Source organism: Sander vitreus, chromosome 21 (assembly GCF_031162955.1).
Source record: "Sander vitreus isolate 19-12246 chromosome 21, sanVit1, whole genome shotgun sequence".
Taxonomy (NCBI): Eukaryota; Metazoa; Chordata; class Actinopteri; order Perciformes; family Percidae; genus Sander; species Sander vitreus.
Window position 1 is genome coordinate 17503396 of NC_135875.1, and position 19996 is coordinate 17523391.

General features: G+C 41.7%; 1 protein-coding gene across 1 annotated transcript in view; it reads left to right on the forward strand.

Annotated features, from left to right (window-relative positions):
* The window catches only part of grid2ipb (glutamate receptor, ionotropic, delta 2 (Grid2) interacting protein, b), a 48525-nt gene that overhangs the window by 4870 nt on the left and 23659 nt on the right, over window positions 1-19996 (forward strand). Inside the window, exons 3-7 of the mRNA XM_078279542.1 lie at window positions 1062-1315; window positions 2107-2436; window positions 4125-4279; window positions 16610-16888; window positions 19177-19262. Of these exons, the coding sequence (XP_078135668.1) occupies window positions 1070-1315; window positions 2107-2436; window positions 4125-4279; window positions 16610-16888; window positions 19177-19262 (1096 nt within the window). The 5' untranslated portion in view covers window positions 1062-1069. The remainder of the gene's footprint in view (window positions 1-1061; window positions 1316-2106; window positions 2437-4124; window positions 4280-16609; window positions 16889-19176; window positions 19263-19996) is intronic.

Consider the following 19996-nt stretch of genomic DNA (forward strand, 5'->3'; position numbering starts at 1 on the left):
GAGAAGGCTGGATTGGATAACAGGCTGCTAGCAGGCCGCCTGCTATTTGACATTCAAGATGAAGAGATTTTTGCAAAACAAAAAAGGCAGATACTCTTTCCGGCGGGGCTCTCGGTATCCATCTAAAGATTTCTGTAAGTCTTTTTATCAGCTTGGTCCACTGTGTGAATCCTGCTGCGCTGTGGCTTTAAAAGCTGTGGAGCACATCATTAGCTTCCAGAGGGGTTAGCCAAAGGGTTTATAGTTGATTATATTCTGCAAAAGCCAACATGTCCATTTTTGTAATTCAGTATTTGTCATATTGGAGATGTTTTTGAGTCTGTCACATTATGTTCATTCTCATTTTAATATTTCATTCCAAAGTTTGGCCTAGAAGTGCCAAAAGTGCCTCTGTATTTGCCAATTTACCTCATATATTATGTTATGTTATGTTATTTGATGCCAATTTGTATCTCTTACCTGCTTAGACATGATCAGTGCAGCCAGTGGTGTGCTCTGTTGCATAATTACCATTTAACAGAATAGACTTGAATGTGCACTGATTAAAAAAAAAAAAAAAAATAGCTGGAGGAACTCGAGCTAATTAGGGTCACAATCTCTGCAACACTTCCATTTTATTGGCTGCTTTGGAGTTTGTGAACCAGGTCACGGCCCCCCTGAGTGTGTCATGGTTCAGGGTAGAGGGTTACAGAGCTACACTCGATAGTACAACTTGAGACACGGGAGTTAGCAGGAGGGAGAAGAGACAGGGCAGGAATTCTTAGAATTGGAGCTCTTTTAAAACATGCAAAGGATTATTTGATCCAAAGGTGTTTTTGCGATGTCAATAGACTTGAATATTTTGGCCACAGTGGGTAAGTGCTTGTGTTTTAAATGTCTCTGTGTGTGTTTTTTTCCCATTTTTTTTCCCCATAATGTCTCCTAACCTCACAGATTTCTGTTTGCAGTGAAGCTCCACAGTGCAGGACCCCACTCTGTGAAGTCCTTGGATTATGAGTAGTTCCTTTCCCCCATCAAAATCAAATCTTCACCTATTTTATCCCATTCTCTCATCCCTCAAGTCCTCAGCATGCCGTCGTCCAACCAGGGCTGGCCAGAGGAGTTTGGCTTCCAGCTGGGTGGCAATGGACCGAGCTACATCCTGTCTGTAGAGGAGGGCAGCAGCGCCCACCTGGCGGGGTTGCAGGCTGGGGACCAAGTCCTGGAGATCGAGGGCCACAATGTGTCGACGCTGGGTCCCCAAGCTGTCGTCGCCATCGCCCAGACTCAGAAGAACATCCCTCCCAGTATCGGAGTGGTGTCCCGCATACAGCAGGTCTCACAGCTTTTGAATCCATCACAACAATAATGCATATGTGGGTTAATGCCTGGGGAGTTTCATGTCATATCGCATTGCCAGACTATCTCCACAGCGCTGCGGAGGAAGGTATGGCAACGGGAGCATACACTCCTGGATAGGAGAAAAAAACGCTCTGGGTTGTTTGCATTAGTTTAAACCAGTCACAATCGTCTTGGGTTAGGGTTAGGTATGCTCTGCATTAAGGGTGAATTATACTAGATGCATCCAAGGTGGCGCGCGCCATCGTGACGTCAAAATGACGTAATATCCTGCCGGCGCGCCCGATTTATGGCGCACGAGCAGAGGTCGCGCACGGCTCTTTTTTTTTCAGCAGCGCGACAAAGCACATTTGTACGCGCCTGCTGGGCTGCGTCTAGTGTATAAGAGCCTTTATGGTCTCGGTAAGGAACTTGTTTATGTGGAACATTTGCACCCTGCACAAGAAAACGCCACATACATCACATTAAATGAAGTTAACTGTTCACACAACGTGAGCTATTTCAATTAGCTGGATACATGGTTAAACGTAATTTGTTCTTACCCGTGTATCGCTGTGTATACTTTGTCCATAGCAAATCCCCGCCAATAGGTCCCAAAACGTCCCAGGTTCTCGGAGGTTGCGGTTAATGTTCCTCTATGCGACCGGACCGGTGCCGGAACTAATCCTTCGTCGATCCAGACACATGTCATAGTGCTGTAACTTCACATCCAGACTGATCCAGAGCCTTTTGCCGGTATGTTCTTAAATTAAATAATATTCATTACAGATGGACATCATACCAGGTCCGGACGGTCGTTTTGGGTTCACCATCGTGGGAGACTGCCCCCTGCTGGTGGAGGACTGCTCGCCTTGCTCTCCAGCCGGCCGCGCAGGTCTGAGGGCCGGGGATTACGTCATGGAGGTCAATGGCATCCCCGTCAGGCAGCACGAGACGGCCGCAGCGCTGATCAAGGCCTCACAGGGTAGGACGCTCCGTCTGGGGGTGCTGTGTCTCGGCCCGAGACAGAAACGCAGCATCAGCGTAGAGGAGAGTCAGATGGGAGGAGAGGGGGCGAGACTGGACCGTAAACATAAAGCTCTGGAGTTCAACAGGAGGGTATGTTTCAATAATACACAATCACAGCTGAGTCCAGGTTCATTCCTATACCTGGTCCAGTTGAGTTGGGCAGTTTAAAGGCCCTGAATACACATTTTCTCAATCACCTTCTGACTGTGAGCAATGGAGTCCTACATAAACACGCTTTCTACCAAAGTTAGAGCAGTTTGGCTATTTCACAAGGTTTTTGTTGTGCTCCTCTTACTGGTTTGAAGTGGGCGGGGCTCAGTTAGAAAAGGGGCATTTCTGAGCACCAATCAAAATGTAGCTATACTGTCTTTGAATCTGTCTATCGTGTTTTTCGTGTGGCGCGATTCTGTACAAAGTCAATGCAAAGATGCGAAAACACGTCATTTGCATATTGGTGCGAGAAATGTGCCACGAAATCCTATCAGTGATTCTCCTGACGCCCTGAATGTGTTCAATCAAACATGGAGGAAAAATGTAGTGTAGCTGTCTGTGGGCACCCTGAGCTCTACGCCTCCGGATGATGTTAGGAACCCAGACACGAAGGCCTTTTAGGTTTTCTGACGTATCGGGGACTTCCACAACAGGTACAAAGTAGCGATAATGGTTATTTCGGCTATGGTTGATGATGGAAAGAGATGGCATACGTTATTGGTATCTCCATGGAGCCCCTCATCCTCTCTGTTGCGTCTCGTGCGAGCAACACAAACACAAATGATCTTGCGGTCAAACTTGCGTGAAAGTTCACTTTGTGTTTGGTGTGAACACAGCATGGGTTGTGGGGTTGGGGGGTGGGGCAAATGTTATAGCAATATTTGGAGTTTCCTTAAAATACAGTAGCTCTGCTAAATTCTTCAACATTTAACAAGTGCATGTGCAGACATGCATACAATGCACAGGTGTGAGCCTTTAAAAAGTTTATAGTGCAAGAAAAAAAAACAGTGGCCCACAAAGTTGAAACTTTCTGCATGGATGGGAATTTATACAAATATAAAACCGACTAAGACCACGACAAACTCAAGTAATAGAACTCTGAGTAAGGCTATATTCTTTTTTGAACTGCAAACAAAGTGTTAAAGGTCCTATGACATGCTGCTTTTTGGATGCTTTTATATAGGCCTTAGTGGTCCTCTAATACTGTACCTGAAGTCTCTTTCCCGAAATTCAGCCTTGGTGCAGAATTACAGCCACTAGAGCCAGTCCCACAATGAGCTTTACTTAGGATGTGCCATTTCTGTGTCTGTAGCTTTAAATGCTATTGAGGAGGAGAGGTGGAGGGTGGGGGTGTGGCTTTGACTAACTGCCATGCTGCGTTTGCAAGCCATAATGTCTCTCTCTTTCTCATGGGTGGGCCAAATTCTCTGGGCGGGCAAAGCAGAGAAAGGAGAGGTAACCTTCTTTCCCCTTATGACGTCATAAGGGGAAGATTCCAGATCGGCCCATCTGAGCTTTCATTTTCTTAAAGGCAGAGCAGGATACCCAGAGCTTGGTTTACATCTATCGCCATTTCTAACCACTGGGGGACCATAGGCAGGCTAGGGGAACTCACATTAATGTTGAAAAACCTCATAAAGTGAAATTTTCATGCCATGGGACCTTTAAGGTAACAATGTGGCACTGTGTAAAAACTATGAAGTGACAGCATCTACCCTGTTTTTCATTTCCCCGACTTGTCCTCAAACTCCTCCCAGCCTCTAACATCGTTGTCCTCTCTCCATCAGATTGACCAGATTTTAGGTGACGAACCCGAAGTGAAAGAGAAACTCTTCACTGTGCTGAAGCAGTATGCAGCTGAGAAGAGAGTCGAGTGGCTGGCCTCGGTCCTGCCCGACATACTCACCACTGATGAGCATCGGCAGCTCATCTCCAGCATCAGGTAAGAGCCAGGCGTTTCAGTTCCCAATTTCATTGGATTGCCAAACAGTATATATTAAACTGCTGGTACAAAGTAGAGGAAAGACTTAAAAGATAGCTGCATGCTTGTTTCTGGCCCGGCCTCTCTAATCCACCTTTTGTGGAACCATGTGGAAATTTATCAAAGTGGCCAACCATTGTCTATAAAAATAAACTATTCTGGGCAGTCTGAGACACATATAATGTAGCCAAGACATCCCTTGTCTGAATATTTCTGGAGTTGGAGGACCCTTCTTGCATGTTATCCCCCTCTCTGTCTCTCCCCATGTCTCCTGTTATTCTTAGCTGCCAAACTGTCCATTATAACCAAGGACAGCTTGTGCTTCTGCAAAGCTTCCAGTGTTGTTCAATTATAACTCCCACTCTTGGTATTGTATCCAACACACACACACACACACACACACACACACATCCCCATTTTGACATTTTCAAGTCCCAGTGAAAAGTAAAATAATCTGCGGGGATCAAAATGAGTACGTAAACAGGCTTTTCTTGTTGCTCATTCTGCAGGATGGATTAGAGGGGGTCTCGGCGCCAGCCATTTCAGAGCTTCGCTTTAGGTTTTAGGTGGGCCCCATCTGCCACCCGGGGTAAATCCACAGTGACCCCTCCAAGTCGCTTAAAGTGTTAGTGAAACTGAGAGACTAAACTGACGTGGAGAGGCCCGAGCTAAGAGTTTTTAGCGGTAAATGAGGATTGGCAGCGTGAACCGAATTCCCAGCATGGAGGTGTCTGTGATGATGTGCCACAGACAGATTTAGTTGTGAAAACATAATTTAATAGCGGTAGCCATGCTGCTCTGTATCTCCTTCAAAAAAATATATAAAAAAAATACCTGGAGCTACACCCAATAGGTTTTTTTTATTTTTTTATTTTAAGGTAATAATGCCAGATAACTAAACATGAAAAACCACTCAGGTAGCCAGTTACTGTAAGTGGTTGTCTGTGCGCCAAAATGACCAGCATTCCTGCCTTTTCTCTAAACCCCCAGACAGTTTGTCCACAGATTGCACTTCTTCCACAAGTAGAGCCAATCAAGCCTTTTATTCTTTTACTACACTGGCTCCCCTCCACTACTACGCCACTTTGAACCATTTTTACTGGTATTAATATACTGTAAGAAGACTTTCCAGCAGTGTGCGGTCAGTGTTGAGGTAGTTTTCGTTATCCTGAAATGACGACGGGATTTTTCTGCTTTAAATTGGTCATTATGAATAATTCAAACACTGAGAACTCCTCATTGGTATTTGTATAATAAAGGACGCTCCTATTTGCACGAGCCCCAGTAATAAAATTGATGCTTTCTCTCTCTCTCTCTCTCGGTTTTTCCATCCCCCACCCATCTCACAACTCTCTTACCTCCCTCTCGCTCCCTCTCTCTGAGGGTTTTTTTCTGTTTTTTTTCTCTGATGGGATTTCTTCTCGTTATTCCGCTCAGTGCTCGGGCTGTTTCCTGCTCACTCTCTGTGGTGACCGTTTTCCCCTGACACTTTGTAAAGACAGCCTCCTGCATGCACCAAGGTCCCACCATATCTGTTATGCCCCTCAGGCAGCGCTGAAGCACTAGGTGTGTCTGCCATTCTGCTTACTATTAGATGCTGTCAACTTAGTGATTAGTTTATTTCTGAGCTATGGGTTACTGCTAAAACGAACATGAATTGTCTGGGGTGAGTATACCTTTTCATTCTGTTTTAATTGAATGAATGCTTTTCTGTGGTTTTGTTTGGTTGTTTATTTTTTTTGAAAGAATTTGTGCATATTAACAGCTCCTTTGGGTCTGCACCTGCACCGATTTTGCCATCAGTGTAATTATGTATGTGGGGGATGAGTGAATATTTAACGCAATCCGAAACAGAACGAGACGATGGCTGCTGTGGATGTTTGATATTTGATGTTTTTAGCTCCGAAATCCTCTATTCCCTACAGTAGTTGTTTTCTAAACTTTCTTCAAGGTAACTTAAGGCTTTAAAGCTATAATTTATGAATTTGAGGGAACTGTCAACAGTGTTGTTCACATAGTTTAATGTGATGAGACCACACTAGGATGGACACTGCTCTAGTTGTAACACAGTTAGCAATACAAAGGCATTTCATTGTGCCTGCCTCTCTTAAGGTATTGGAGTCATTAGGTTGAGTGATGCTCTGCTTTTAGGATGTAATCTCTCGCCAAGTTTGAGTGTGTGTATCTGTGTATGTTTGTGCCTGCTTTGGAGCTGAAATTTCTGTTTGCCTGTATAAGTGTGTGTTTGTGTCTGGCACGTTTTGGCTTTTGTGTCCAACATGATGTCTGCCAGTAACTGGTGCAGGTCTACCTTTTGAGCTATGTAGAAATCAACTAACTATCTTTATTACTACAGTCAGTGATAGTCGTTCCATATAAAAGAAATAAGAGTGATTACAGTATGATCATGGTGGGTCTAAATGATCCCCACATCTGTGTTTATCAGCTCCACTTGATCCGACAGTGCACGCTGTGCACAAAGCTTTCTTCTTCAATAGTGCTGGTAATGATGGTGTTTAATCTTAACTGCAGGAGTCGGTGGAGCTTGTTTGCAACTACTGCTGAGCTGCTACAACTGCACAAGATGAGAAACATTAGTAGCTCACAAACGGCTGGCATTAAAGTGGGCGATGATGAGCACAAACGGTGCTAGAGCCAGTGCATTCATAAGTTGGAGTGGAATAAGCTGTCTTTTATGGTTGTTGGTGACATTAGGAGCTGTTTTTTTTGTGACCAGCTTGTTCAGACTGAAGGAAGAACAAAAACCACAATGCATCATCCATGACAGTTTGCTTTTCAGCCAGGCTCGTGGCTCTAGGGACGGCAATACAGGTCTGTCTGTCGGTCAGACGGTCCCCCACTGTGGTCCAGACTATAAATCTACTACAGCTGCACGATATGAGGAAAATATGCGATATGCTATTACACTGTTGAATGTTACAATAACGAATAACAAATGTACTCAGTTCTGCCTTTCTACTGCTTTCAGTATTCTGCTAAAATACAGCAAATGGCTTGTTGAATTCAAAAACCGAAGGAAAATAATTTCCAACATTATTTTACTGAACAAATTGAATTGAACCTAAAATGCACCACTAAAAAAAAGAATGACTTACATTTTAAAGTGTAGTTTTCTACTGATAGTCTCTGTCTATTGTGATATGCCGCAGTCTTTCGTGATGGGTTTATTGTGCAAGTTGATATCGCTATAATGAGAAAGACATATTGTGCAGCCCTAAAATCTACCACTGAATGAATTGCCATTCAATTTTGTCTCTCTTAAGATTATTTTTTGGGCTTTTCCACCTTTACTTTTTGACAGGATAGCTAGGTGAGAAAGGGAGAAGACATGCAGGAAATCTGACGGTCGGAGTCGAACCTTGGACCTCTGCGTCGAGGCATAAACCTCTCAGTACATGTGCGCCTGCTTTACCCACTGACCCAACCCGGTCACTGCCATTCATTTTTGTTTGGGTAATTATGGTCCCAGAGGATGAATCCTACTGACATTGGTTGTGCCTTTGACTTTGCATCTAGTGCCACTAAGAGGTTGACATATTTGGCTTTTAGGGAAACTAGTGCAGTGCCTGTTCCAAACGTACCTGTTTGGAACGGGTCGATTGCTAGGCCTCCGGTAATACTGCTTGCAGCTTTCTCAAGAACCGCTCATCCAAACAAGTTCACACTCAGCACTGCGCTTACTTGGGTCCTGATCATTACACCTGCCATGACATAGTGTCCCCTAGCAATGCTAGTCATCAATCCTATTATCTATAAACAACTAGCTTGGGACCAGGCTATTTCCGGGAACAAAAGCGTTCATTCCAAAAGTTACATCTCTGACGCTTGAAACGTTTGACTTTGCAACAATGTAACATCGCCGGTCTTTCTTTCTTTATCTGTTCTTCAATGTACTGTAGCGAGTGACTCTTCGTTAATAGGGGTCCCCTCTCAATACACAACACAGTGTGTACATAACGCACTACCTCTCGTAGATCTAAAGAGCCCGCGCTTGACACCGCATCTACTTTGGTCCTCAGCGATACAACCGCCAAGTGTAAAGTCGGTCGGATGAACGGTTGTAGAGAAAATCAAAGGACAGACAGAGACTCAATCCATTTCAGTCAGATATCTTGAAAGCTAAGAAAGATAGATTGCCACGTATACACACGTTCATGTCACCCTCAGGATTAATTACTTTAACTTTTCATGGTCCTCTGACTTTTCATCTAGCGCCACCATCAGTCTCAGTTTCAGATAAAGTTTTTCTGTTTCATTCTTTTTGAATTCATACTTTGATCACACATATTGTTAAGCCCATTTATCCAGTGTGGTCATGTTTATTCAGTGGATCAGATATGGCTGACCTTTTTTTACTAGCACAATTTTTAATCATCTACTTTTGATAAGTTCCTGGACACAGACCAGGCATCCAGCGATGCTCCTAACGGATTTGAAATCATATCATTATCTTTTAATTCCACTGGCTTCATCCTTAAATGGGACCCACCACTGGGCTTTTTTTTGGCAGTGTTCAAGAGAAGCATAACAAATAGATCATGTTATACAGATTCCTTCCAACACACACACACACACACACACACACACACACACACACACACACACACACACACACAGTTACATCTCTATGTGTGTTTAGACATGGTCTCAGTCTCACACTTTAGCATTACACAAGCATTTAAGCCACATCTGGACAGTTGAAATGAAATGAGGTCTCCTCTTTGTGGTTTTCTGCTTGTCATTCTTCCCTTTTGAGAAATCAGTCCCTTCCTCCCTGCTTGCTTCCTCCTCCACAACCCTCCTTCAGATAATTATAGATCTCTATTCTCTATAAATGAGGTCAAATCAGAGCACTCATTTAGTTTCCAAGAGTTGACGCGGAAAAACTTTTTGCGATGAGGTGGCTGTTTCAACTGACGGTTGTGCATTTTGAGGTGGATGAATATCTGCATTTATGAAAGCATAATGCTGATAGAAGCAGCCACACACACACACACACACACACACACACACACACACACACACACACACACACACACACACATATATTCACAGACAGGTTCTGTATCAGTGTGAGAGACAGAGACAATAATAGTGCTGTGATATGAATAAATGACAAATAGCAGAGAAGGGAAGATAGAAAACAAAAAGGAGCCATGTGGGTTGCTACACCTACATCACGACAGAACATTTATTTATATCTCAGGAGTCTGCTGATTGTGGCCAGTAGTCTGTGCTCAGGCAACACTGTCTCAGGCTGCAGTCAGATGCAACGCCTCAAACCCTCAAATCAGAATCTGCAGAGACAGTGACAGCAGGCTAAGAATATGTGGCCTATATCTTCAACTGAACAGATTTGTTCCGAAAACATAATGCCCACCATTTCTAAAAAAAAAGTGGCAGCTATTCTAAAACGAGTGGTAGCATTAAATTTAAATAAACGGTTTGTTTTAAAGGGATAGCTGAAAACCAAGCTTTTTTCAACATCACAATAGAAACATATAGAAAAATAGATACAATAGACAATTTAATATCTTTTTGGCGATTAGCCACTTTGTGCAGATTCTGTAATTTTAGCATCTTTCAGATTAGTCGTAGTAGTTAAATATGGTGCACATTTTAGGGCTGAACGATTTTGGAAAATAATCTAATTGCGATTTTTTCACTAATAATGCAATTGCGATTTAATATGCGATTATTTTTTAAGCTCTTTGTCTTCTGTATTATTCAACAAAGACAAGCAATAAATAATTGTATAGTATGAACAACACAAGATTAGATAGATTAAACAAATTGTTCTTTCCTGGAGGCCAGGCCTGTATGTGATGATGAAATTAGGTGATGCATGAATTTATATGAATGACATTTTTTATTTAACTACTTCAGTTACAGTAGTATACTGAGCACTGACCAAGCCTGGTGTAAACATTCATATGAAAGTCAGAAACAAATCACACAAACTAAAGGGCAGATTGCAAAAATATAAAAACAAATATGTGGCTTTACCACACTTAGTAGTATTTCGATTATTATTTACTGTAATAAACATATATAGACATGTGGATTGCACTTTTTAAACACTGTCTTTGAACTTTACTAGACAGTTAAATAAGTAAAAATAAAGTGTGTGTATGTGTGTGTGTGTGTGTGTGTGTGTGTGTGTGTATATATATATATATATATATATATATATGTGTGTGTGTGTGTGTTTTTAATTATTATTATTATTATTATTATTATTATTATTACTGTATGGTTCTCAGTAGCTCACAGGTTTTTTTGCTTGGAAAACCAGCATATCCACTTTTGCTGGTTTAGATGACGAGCGAGTGCAAGTAACTATATTCCCTCTGGTGCCAAACAGACGCTCTGTGTAGCCTGTTCCTATTTGGGTCTAAAGTTTCTGTCGAGCCTGAGGCCATTGTACAACAGGTCAAGGTACGGCGTAGCGTCACGTGACCAAATCGCAGCCTTTGCGATTAGGAAATTGTGTTTTAACATATCGCGATATTATTGCAAATGCAATTAATAGTTCAGCCCTAGCACCTTTGCAAAGATAGTTCTCAAACCCTGGGTGGAGATACTCAAATGTGACATGAGGAAGGGAAGCCAAATCTGAATGGCTTGTTGAATCCCATGTTTTCTGAACTAGGCAGTCCACCAAAAAACTGACCAGGTTGTCTTAATTTACAGTTTGTGGGTTGGTAGGCACTCCAGATACCCAAACAAATGTGCACAAGCACTGAAAAAGTGAGTTCATGTTATGTCCCCTTTAAACTTTAAACCAGAGTGGGCAGAGAAACACTGTCTTTTAGCCTGGTGTTAAGTTACTCTTCAAAGGGGCATTTCCATACACTTATGGGGCTTATGAGAGGCAGATTATATAAAGATTTCACTTGAAGAGTAGCACTCCCCATGACAATTCAACAGATCTTAATGTGTACAATTGGTGAAGTGCCCCTTTCATAAGTATTTAATTGGCTCCTTTAATCATATTGCACTACACTGGGCCTGCTATGAGTCATGTAAAGTAAGAAAAAATACATAATTCAAGCAGCGAGGGGAAACGTGTCAGAAATAATAGGTTGCTGCATTGCTGATCTTTTGTCTTGTGTTGAAAGCTCCTGCAAAGAGGGGAGCGGCACATTGTTGTCTACCGCAGTGGATTTAGTAATACTACCACTGGGGGGCCCACAGGCAGAAATATCTATATTCTGTCTACATTCTCTATGCTTTTGAGGTATGGAATATTGCACATTTTTCCTCAACAGATCTGTAATTTAGCATTTTGCAAGGTACAGTATCTCCTCTGTCTGATTACCTTCAGCATCTAATAAAAGGGAACTTGCTTGAGCTCAGCTGCAGTGACAAGCAGAAGGAGTTGTCTTCAGTTTGCATAGTCCATCATCTATGGGATCTATGAATATATCAGACCTTTAGGCAGCATCTACGTACATCTCATAAAGAGATCAGTTAGTTGGTAGATAAAAAAAAGGAAACTATCATTCAAAGTCAAAACATAGTGAGCAGTATTGGCTTCACAAAGACACAATAGTTCAGGCTCTAAGTACATCCTTTCTATCTCTATAGGCCAACAAAGATACAGCTACTAAAGGGTGAAAATCTGGTGTACAGCTTCTTTAAAAAAATAAATAAAAAAGCTCTTCATACAGGTGACCAGTGTTGTTAACAGAAGCTGTGACATTTAGGTTCCACGTGGGATTGAGACTTCATTATACGCCACGCGGCAAGAACAGCACAGGGCTGGAGGTGCTTTAGACAGTATTACCTGAATACCTTTTGATACAATTCTGGATAATGAGATGCTGTGAAGTTTTTCTCTCCCCATTTCTCTCCTTCTCTCTGTACTTTACGCGTGTCCTAATTGCTTTATTTAGCTGTCAAAGTTGTTTCTATGCGGCTTAATTAGCTTCTCCAAGACATGTACAGTGGAAGCTGTTGTCTCTATCAGCGTGTTTGTTGCTAATTACTCCACTGGTCTTGTTTCTTTTCACAGACCGAGCTACATCCTGTCTGTTTATGGCTGATTCATCTATTCAACAGCAAATGAACTTAGTCAGAACACAGCAGACGAGTGTAGGTGGGACTCAAAACAGTTTGTGCAAATCTGCTTGGGGCTCCGATCTCAGCTGGAACTTAACCCAGCCGTGATTCAACAAACATGGAATCAAATAATTAACTTCTGACTAATGTATCAGCTGGGATTTTGGGTTCTCTTTAATTCACATTACCGGTGAAAAGAATGATGACATTTGAGTAATTTAATAATTTATAAACCTTCATTTACTGGTTTCACTGTTTAATTTAGGTCTTGGTTTGAAAAATACATGGTGTTGATATATCGCACATCCTGTGTGTTTATGTGTAGGCTACTGTACATGTTCTTGTTATTTCCCTTTTTAGGAGAACACGTCATTGTTTTAATAAATCCTACAAAATTAGGTGATTTTTAGCCAGTTTTCACTTCCTGAAGGGGCTAGTTGAGTGGGCTGAAAGCAATAGTTGACATTTTGGGAAATGCACGTATTTCATTTCTTGCCAAGAGTTCGATGAAAGAGATTAATACCACCCTCATACAGTTAGCTTAGCTTAGCTTAGCTTAGCTTATCTTATCTTAACTTAGCATATAAAGACCCAGGAACAACTCTGTCCGATGATAACAAAATCCGCCTACTATCATGCTAGCTGTTTCTGCCCGTTTCCAGTCTTTATGCTAAGCTAACCGGCTGCTGGTGGTAGCTGCATATTTACAGTACAGACTCTCATCTAACTCGGGGCAAATAAGCAAATGTAAAAAATGTATTAAAAAAAAATACATTAAAATGAATGATAAAGAAGTTCAGGTTAAAGGAGAATAGCAGCTTGTCCTCTCATACACCGTCTATCATCAGTCTGTGATAGTGAATGAATCACAGATGCTGTGATTTACTCAGCTCAGGATTTATTTTCCCAGAATGACTGTAACCTTTTACTCAGGAATCATATCTTCGTCTACATTGCAATATTGTCTATTAGGCTACTGATGAAACTAATTACCCAGAAATGCAGTTACATCACTATTTGTGCACACCATAAAAAAAGCGGTGACTTTATTGTTTTAAGGTTACACATGCCTTAGAAGAAATTAAGATTACTGTTAGAGTGGTGGAGTGTGAATGTCCTCACAGGTATAGTTATAAATATTGTGTGTGCATGCATGTGTGGGTGGTTGCCTTGTCTCTTTGCAGCAGTTGTGATCACATGAATGAACTGTTTTCTGTTGTCAGCTGAGTCCCTGTGTGCGGGGGACGACTCATTTTGTTTTGTTCTCATAGTCTGCTCTGTTGTTTGGTAAACAGCCAGCCCTCGGTATGAAACAGCATGTACAGTCCACATTTATCCACCCTCTTTGACATTTTGCTAGTTTATGGTGCCACAAAATGCATGTTTCAGTCTGTTTACTGGGCTTGGTATCGAACATCAATACTTTTTGAGCAGAATGTATCTGTAACATAGTGTCTTGAAGAAGTCCTTCCCTCATCTGATAAATACCGGGACTATAATCATGTGAGTTACATGTTCACTACGTCACAACTTATTCGGTAAAGCTGTTTCCATCTCCCATTTTGCGCATTAACTCTTTTTTGAAAAAGGCAAAAAAACACCTCAAGCGAGCGTAAACATTTTTTTTTTCAAATTTGAGGACTTTTTTTTTTCAAATTTGGCCGTTTCCATCAGCATTTTCTAATGCAGTACTTCAAAATGTGCATAAAACTACGTTGATGGAAACATGACTACTGACAGATACAGTAGTTTGACATTTTGGGAAATACTCTTATCCGCTTTCTTGCAGAGAGTTAGATAAGAAGATTGGGTAACACTTTACTTGAAGGTATCTACATAAGAGTGACATGACACTGTCATGAACACATGACACTGTCATGACACTTTCATGACACATGAACTCTAACCCTAACTTGTCATGACAAAAACCGAATGACACTTAATGACAGAAGCGTTATGTCATAAACGTTTATGACTTGTTTATAATGTTTATGACATGTTCATGACAGTGTCATGTCACTCTTATGTACACTACCGGTCAAAAGTTTGGGGTCACTTAGAAATTTACATTCCACTCCATTACAGACAGAATACCAGCTGAGCTCAGTTGCATTGTTTTTTTTAATCAGGGCAGCAGTTTTCAGTAGAGATGTTCCGATACTGATACCAGTATCGGTATTGCCTCCGATACTGCCTAAAATGCTGGTATCGGTATCGGGAAGTACTGGAGTTTATGCACCGATCCAATACCACGTAATAAAGCTCTAAAGAAAATCTACGTTAAGTAGTTTATTTATGTTCTTTTTCCGTTATAACTGACTGTCAAACTGGATAATAAAAGAAAGTTCTGTGGCATTCATTGTTTGTGTTTGTTCATGTTTAACAAAGAGTTTAACCTGAGCCAGACCGACAACAAAGATAGAAATCATATCACATCTATACAGGGATAGTAGTATACAGCTGTTAAAACATAATAAAATATATGACACACTGGTGTCGGATCAGTACTCAGTATCGGCAGATACGCAAGTTCAGGTATCGGAATCGGTATCGGGAAAGAAAAAATGGTATCGGACCATCTCTAGTTTTCAGATTACATTATGTGCTTACATAATCGCAAAAGGGTTTTCGACTATTGTAGAAAGAAGTGGCTGATCTTTAATGCAATATCTACATTGCCCATTATCAGCAACCATTCATCCAATGTTCCAAAGGCACATTCTGTTTACTAATCTGGTATCATTTTAAAAGGCTAAGGCTGAGAAAACATTGGAGAACCCTTTTGCAATTATGTAAGGACATAATGTAAAAACTGCTGCCCTGGTTAGAAAAACAATGCAACTGATCTCAGCTGGTATTCTGTCTGTAATGGAGTGGAATGGAAATGTCTAAGTAACCCCAAACTTTTGACCGGTAGTGTAGATACCTTCAAGTAAAGTGTAACGATTGATACATCTTCTTATCTCACTCACGGCAAGTAAAGATTGATACCACTGGTTTTAATCTTCTTATCTAACTCTCGGCACAAAAAGCAGGGAGGGTGTAATGAAAGATCTGGAAGATATGAAGTTGCATTATGGGAGTTGTAGGTTCCAGCATTTTTGGAGCTTGACCCATACTACGGACTAAAAGTCAGCATGTCTCGCGCTCTGCTGTACCAATTTGGACCATTTGTTTTGAAATGTGTTTCTTGTGAGGTATGGACGTGCAATACAAAATCTCTGGACTACCTCTGTAAGAAAATATAAGACAATGAAGCTTCTAGTCTGGTGTTTGAGCCGTTTGTTCCCCTTGTTGTTGTTGTTGTTGTTAGTATGTAATGGAAATTTTGTCAGCTGAGCTTTTTTATTAAGATATGAAGCTGCTGTAAAAATACTGGACTCTTAATTTTAAATGGGAATGATCGATTTAATTAAATTCTATCCACCTACTGAGTGCCGCTTTGATTAGGTCTTTTACCTCATAAAGCCAACAACATCAAAAAAGTGCGTTGAGTGTCTTTTTCAAAATGGTAAGGTCTGAGATTGATTAGATGATGAAAGCGTCCTGCTCTGCGCTTGCACTGACGGAGTGACACCGAGGTGAAGCGTGGACGGAAGTGTAGGAGAGCGAGAGAGGGAGAATGACATACTGTAGATGGAGAGAGGGAGAGAGAGATAGCGGAGGAGGAATCCCATGCTCGCTCACTCACTCCCACACCTTTTCCTCTTGCTGTATTCTGGCTCTGGTACCTCACGCTGCAGTGAGACACCAGCAAGCAGGGAGTGACGCCAAGATTTCCTCGCGCTCTCTCTCCTCAGAGAAAGAATCTTTTCTCTCTGGCTTCCCTTTCAACTTCTCTTTTTTTTCTTCTCGCCTCTGGGGACAGCAGTCACGTCCAGAGGGAAAGACCCCTCACCTGTCCATCAAAAGCCTTTCTCTTTGTCTTGAAAGATGGAGCCTGTTGATTTAAATTAGTGTGGACTGCGATTGTGAAGATTAATTCTGCAACGTCACTTTGTAATCTCTGCTCATGCTGGAGGTTTGACTTACTGTTGTTATTCTACTGGAATCCAAAGTTTTTGATTCTGGACTCAAAATGGATCGAGGTGGATCTGTGATGTAGATCCATCCTCTTTCCTACCCTTTTTTCTTTTTTTGGACTCTTGTGGACAAAAACTAACATCACAACCTTTTATTTCCCTCACATGCCACTATGTTTGCCAGAATCTTCATTCCCAAGAAGCACCGGCAGCGCTTCGACGAGGCCGTGTCCCAGAACGTGATCAACCGGCTGTGTCGCAGCAAGAGCATCAGCGAGCCGCATGGCAGAATCCGGCGCAGTCGGAGTGAGGATCACTCCGAGCGCCACCACGGGTCCAAACGGGCCAGCTCAGTGCCCAGAGATGGAGAACCCGGGGGGAGGGGGGAGGGGGAGAGAGACCGGGGCTTAAGGAAGTCCGTCTCTGGGATACCCGCACATCCCCCCATCGGACCCAATCAGAGGTGAGCACACATGTACAGTATGAAATATAATGTTAAATGAGTCACTTTGGCTCTGTTACCAGATACCACACATAATGCAGCAGCTAAAGATTGACTTTATTATTCAGACGTTTACAGGCAGGATGTTTTGAAAGTGTGTACAAGACAGATGAAAGTGTGTCTCTTTTTCCATCCTTGCTGTTTTCCTGTCATCTCCGGATTCTTCCATCCTAAAGCTCGTGTTTTCCTCTGAGTCTCATCACCAAGCTGAACTAAGAAAACCCTACATTTGTGCATATTAAGATGTTTTTACACCCTAAAATATAAGTTAGAAAGTGCCCAGTCGCAGTTTTTATTTAGCCAAATAACCACGTCTCCTTTAAACTGAAACTGCCATCTGCTTGTTTGCATCTCCTCATCTATTGAACATGTCAATCCTGAGCTGTTTTCGAGCCCCTGGTCGCTGACCTTCCACCCACTAACATGCTGATTACACGACTCTCCAGTTAATAACACCACAGTGGACTTAGTGCAGGATTACAGAGGTGGCAGTACACTCCCACAATTCCACACAGACTAACTTAACTGAATCCCAAGATCTTCCTGCATCCACGTGGGAGTGAAAATGTGGTCTATCGGTGTTTTAAGCCCCCAACGTCTCCTTCCATGCAGCGCTGCCTGGAAGGCACTAGGATTAGGCAATGGTTATGGTTATGGTTAGGGTTAGGTGCCTTGTATTGTCAGGTCACACAACAATAGGAGGCAAGCTGATTGTGTTAAATGTGTGTGTGTGTGTGTGTGTGTGGGGGGGGGGGGGTTACATCATGGCACTATCACAATAGGAAGTTTTTCTGCACGCCTTCCCTGGGCTAAACAATACTCCTCAAGAGTGTTGTGTTACACTGTTGTCTCTCAACAGTAACATACTAGATAGATAGATAGATAGATAGATAGATAGATAGATAGATCATAACATTTACTCATTTTTACAAAATGGCCCATTGATATAGATACTCAAAATCAATCACTATAGATTGCCAGTTGTCTATTTAAGCCAATATTGGCCTACATAGACAATTGGCATCTGGTTCATTCACAATAGTCAAAGTATTAAGTGCAGCTGGTGTTGACTTATGGGAATCAGCAAGTGTGCTCAAGGCTGATGCTGCCTCTTTTTGTGGCTGCACAGCCCAACACAAACGCACACACACACACACACACACACACACACACACACACACACACACACACACACACACACACACACACACACACAATGCGCCGATCTGCATTTAGCTCTACTTACATAACACACCAGTAATCGCGGCTATCAAAGAACAGATGTGTCTGTTTCCCCCCCACACTTTTGTTTTTTTTGTCTTCCCCATGTTTACATATCGAGACAGTGTTGCCTTGAGTCGTTTCCATGGCAACACACTGGTGGATAGACACCATAAGTGTCTCATCTTTGATGTTATGGGAGGCTCCACCGTGAACTCCTCCACTGGGAGGAATTAAAGCAGAGCACCAGCATCAGCAAAATGTCAGTGCTTTTTTAAATGTTGAGTGTGTCCTAAAATCATTTTTGTTTAGGCCGGAAGCCGGAAAATAAAACACACAGAAAGATGTGTGGAGTGATCTGGAGTCGAGGTGGCACTAGTTGGGATTGTTGTGTAAAAAAAGACAAAAAAGCCAGGTTATCAGTTGGGTTGCAGTAAAAACAGACGTCATGCCGCCACTTGTTCAGACTCCCACCTACAGGAAGTGACGCATCTAAACAAAAGTGAAGAACAAACAGCTTTGTGAGCAGCAGTGAGCGAATCTTCCATCATCCAGAGACAGCTGGGCTTTCTGTCCATTCACAGAACGGTTGTGAAGCATCAGCATAGTTAAATGATGTCACAATTTACGCTGAAACGATTAATGACAACAATTGTTATAACTTATTATTGGTTAAATCAGTCAAATGCCAAACAGTCTCTGGCTCCCGTGTCTCAAATGTGTGACATTGTTTTCTATAATTGTAAACCAAATATCTTTGGGTTTTGGACTGTTGGTTGGACAAATCAAGCAATTTGGAAACCTTTTGATTGGTCTCTTTTCTGACATTTTATTGACCAAATATGACACAAAAAACTAACTTTGTGATATTGTGTGTCGGTTAAAGTTTGGAAAAAACATTTTTTGTAATGAGCTATGGCGCTCAAATGTATTATTTCATTGGTATCAAAAAGTCAAGAATTACACTTAAGACGCTGTCTGTAAATCTTTTGTTTAAATGTTCATCTCACTTGCGGTCTTTTTTTCAGGATAATTCGTGTCTACCGAGGGAAGAAGAACTTTGGCTTCACGCTTCGAGGTCACGCCCCCGTCTGCATCGACTCGGTTATCCCAGGTACTGCTTCTATCTTAAAACCCGTACAGTACATTCCTAATAGATGCCTCCTCTCTGTGTGTGGTGGTTTGACCCAAACATTGTTCTGTGTTGGCTGGCGAAGGCAGATGTATTTTATGTGGGGGAGCCCGTTGTGGTGCCAGCCGCTGGGGGTTAAAGGTGATCAGGAGGTGTTTGTGTGTGTGTGTGACTATGAGTGTACCAGGAAGTGGATTAGTCTGACTCACCAATGAAATGTTAAGAGGAACACATTTAGAACAGGCTGTTTTGTGCAGGAACAGGCACTTAAAAGCAGTCAGTGCTACGCAGTTACATTCACGTTTGTTTTTATGTTCAAAACGATGATCACATTCACATGGTGCATTATTGTTTTGTAGAAATTGATCATTTAGAAAAGGAAATACTAATTCAAAACTTTTACAAATGACGTATACAATAAATTAGATGTTATATAAACATCACATAACTTGTGATTTTTCTTCACAGAATCTCAGAAGCTTTTTAGTTTTCATCCTGATTACCTTTTTATTTCTTGAGTTTATCTAATGGACACTCATGGACACGCTCTGTAATCCTTCTACAACCTTAAATTCACAGACAACCAAGATATAATAGAAGATGCCATTATGTAGAGATAACAAAATCATTTATTTAAAGGTTTCATATTACTGTATTGCAAAGAGTGAGATTTGCATGTCTTTTTGTTATTATAAAGCAGGTCGAGGTGCTATACA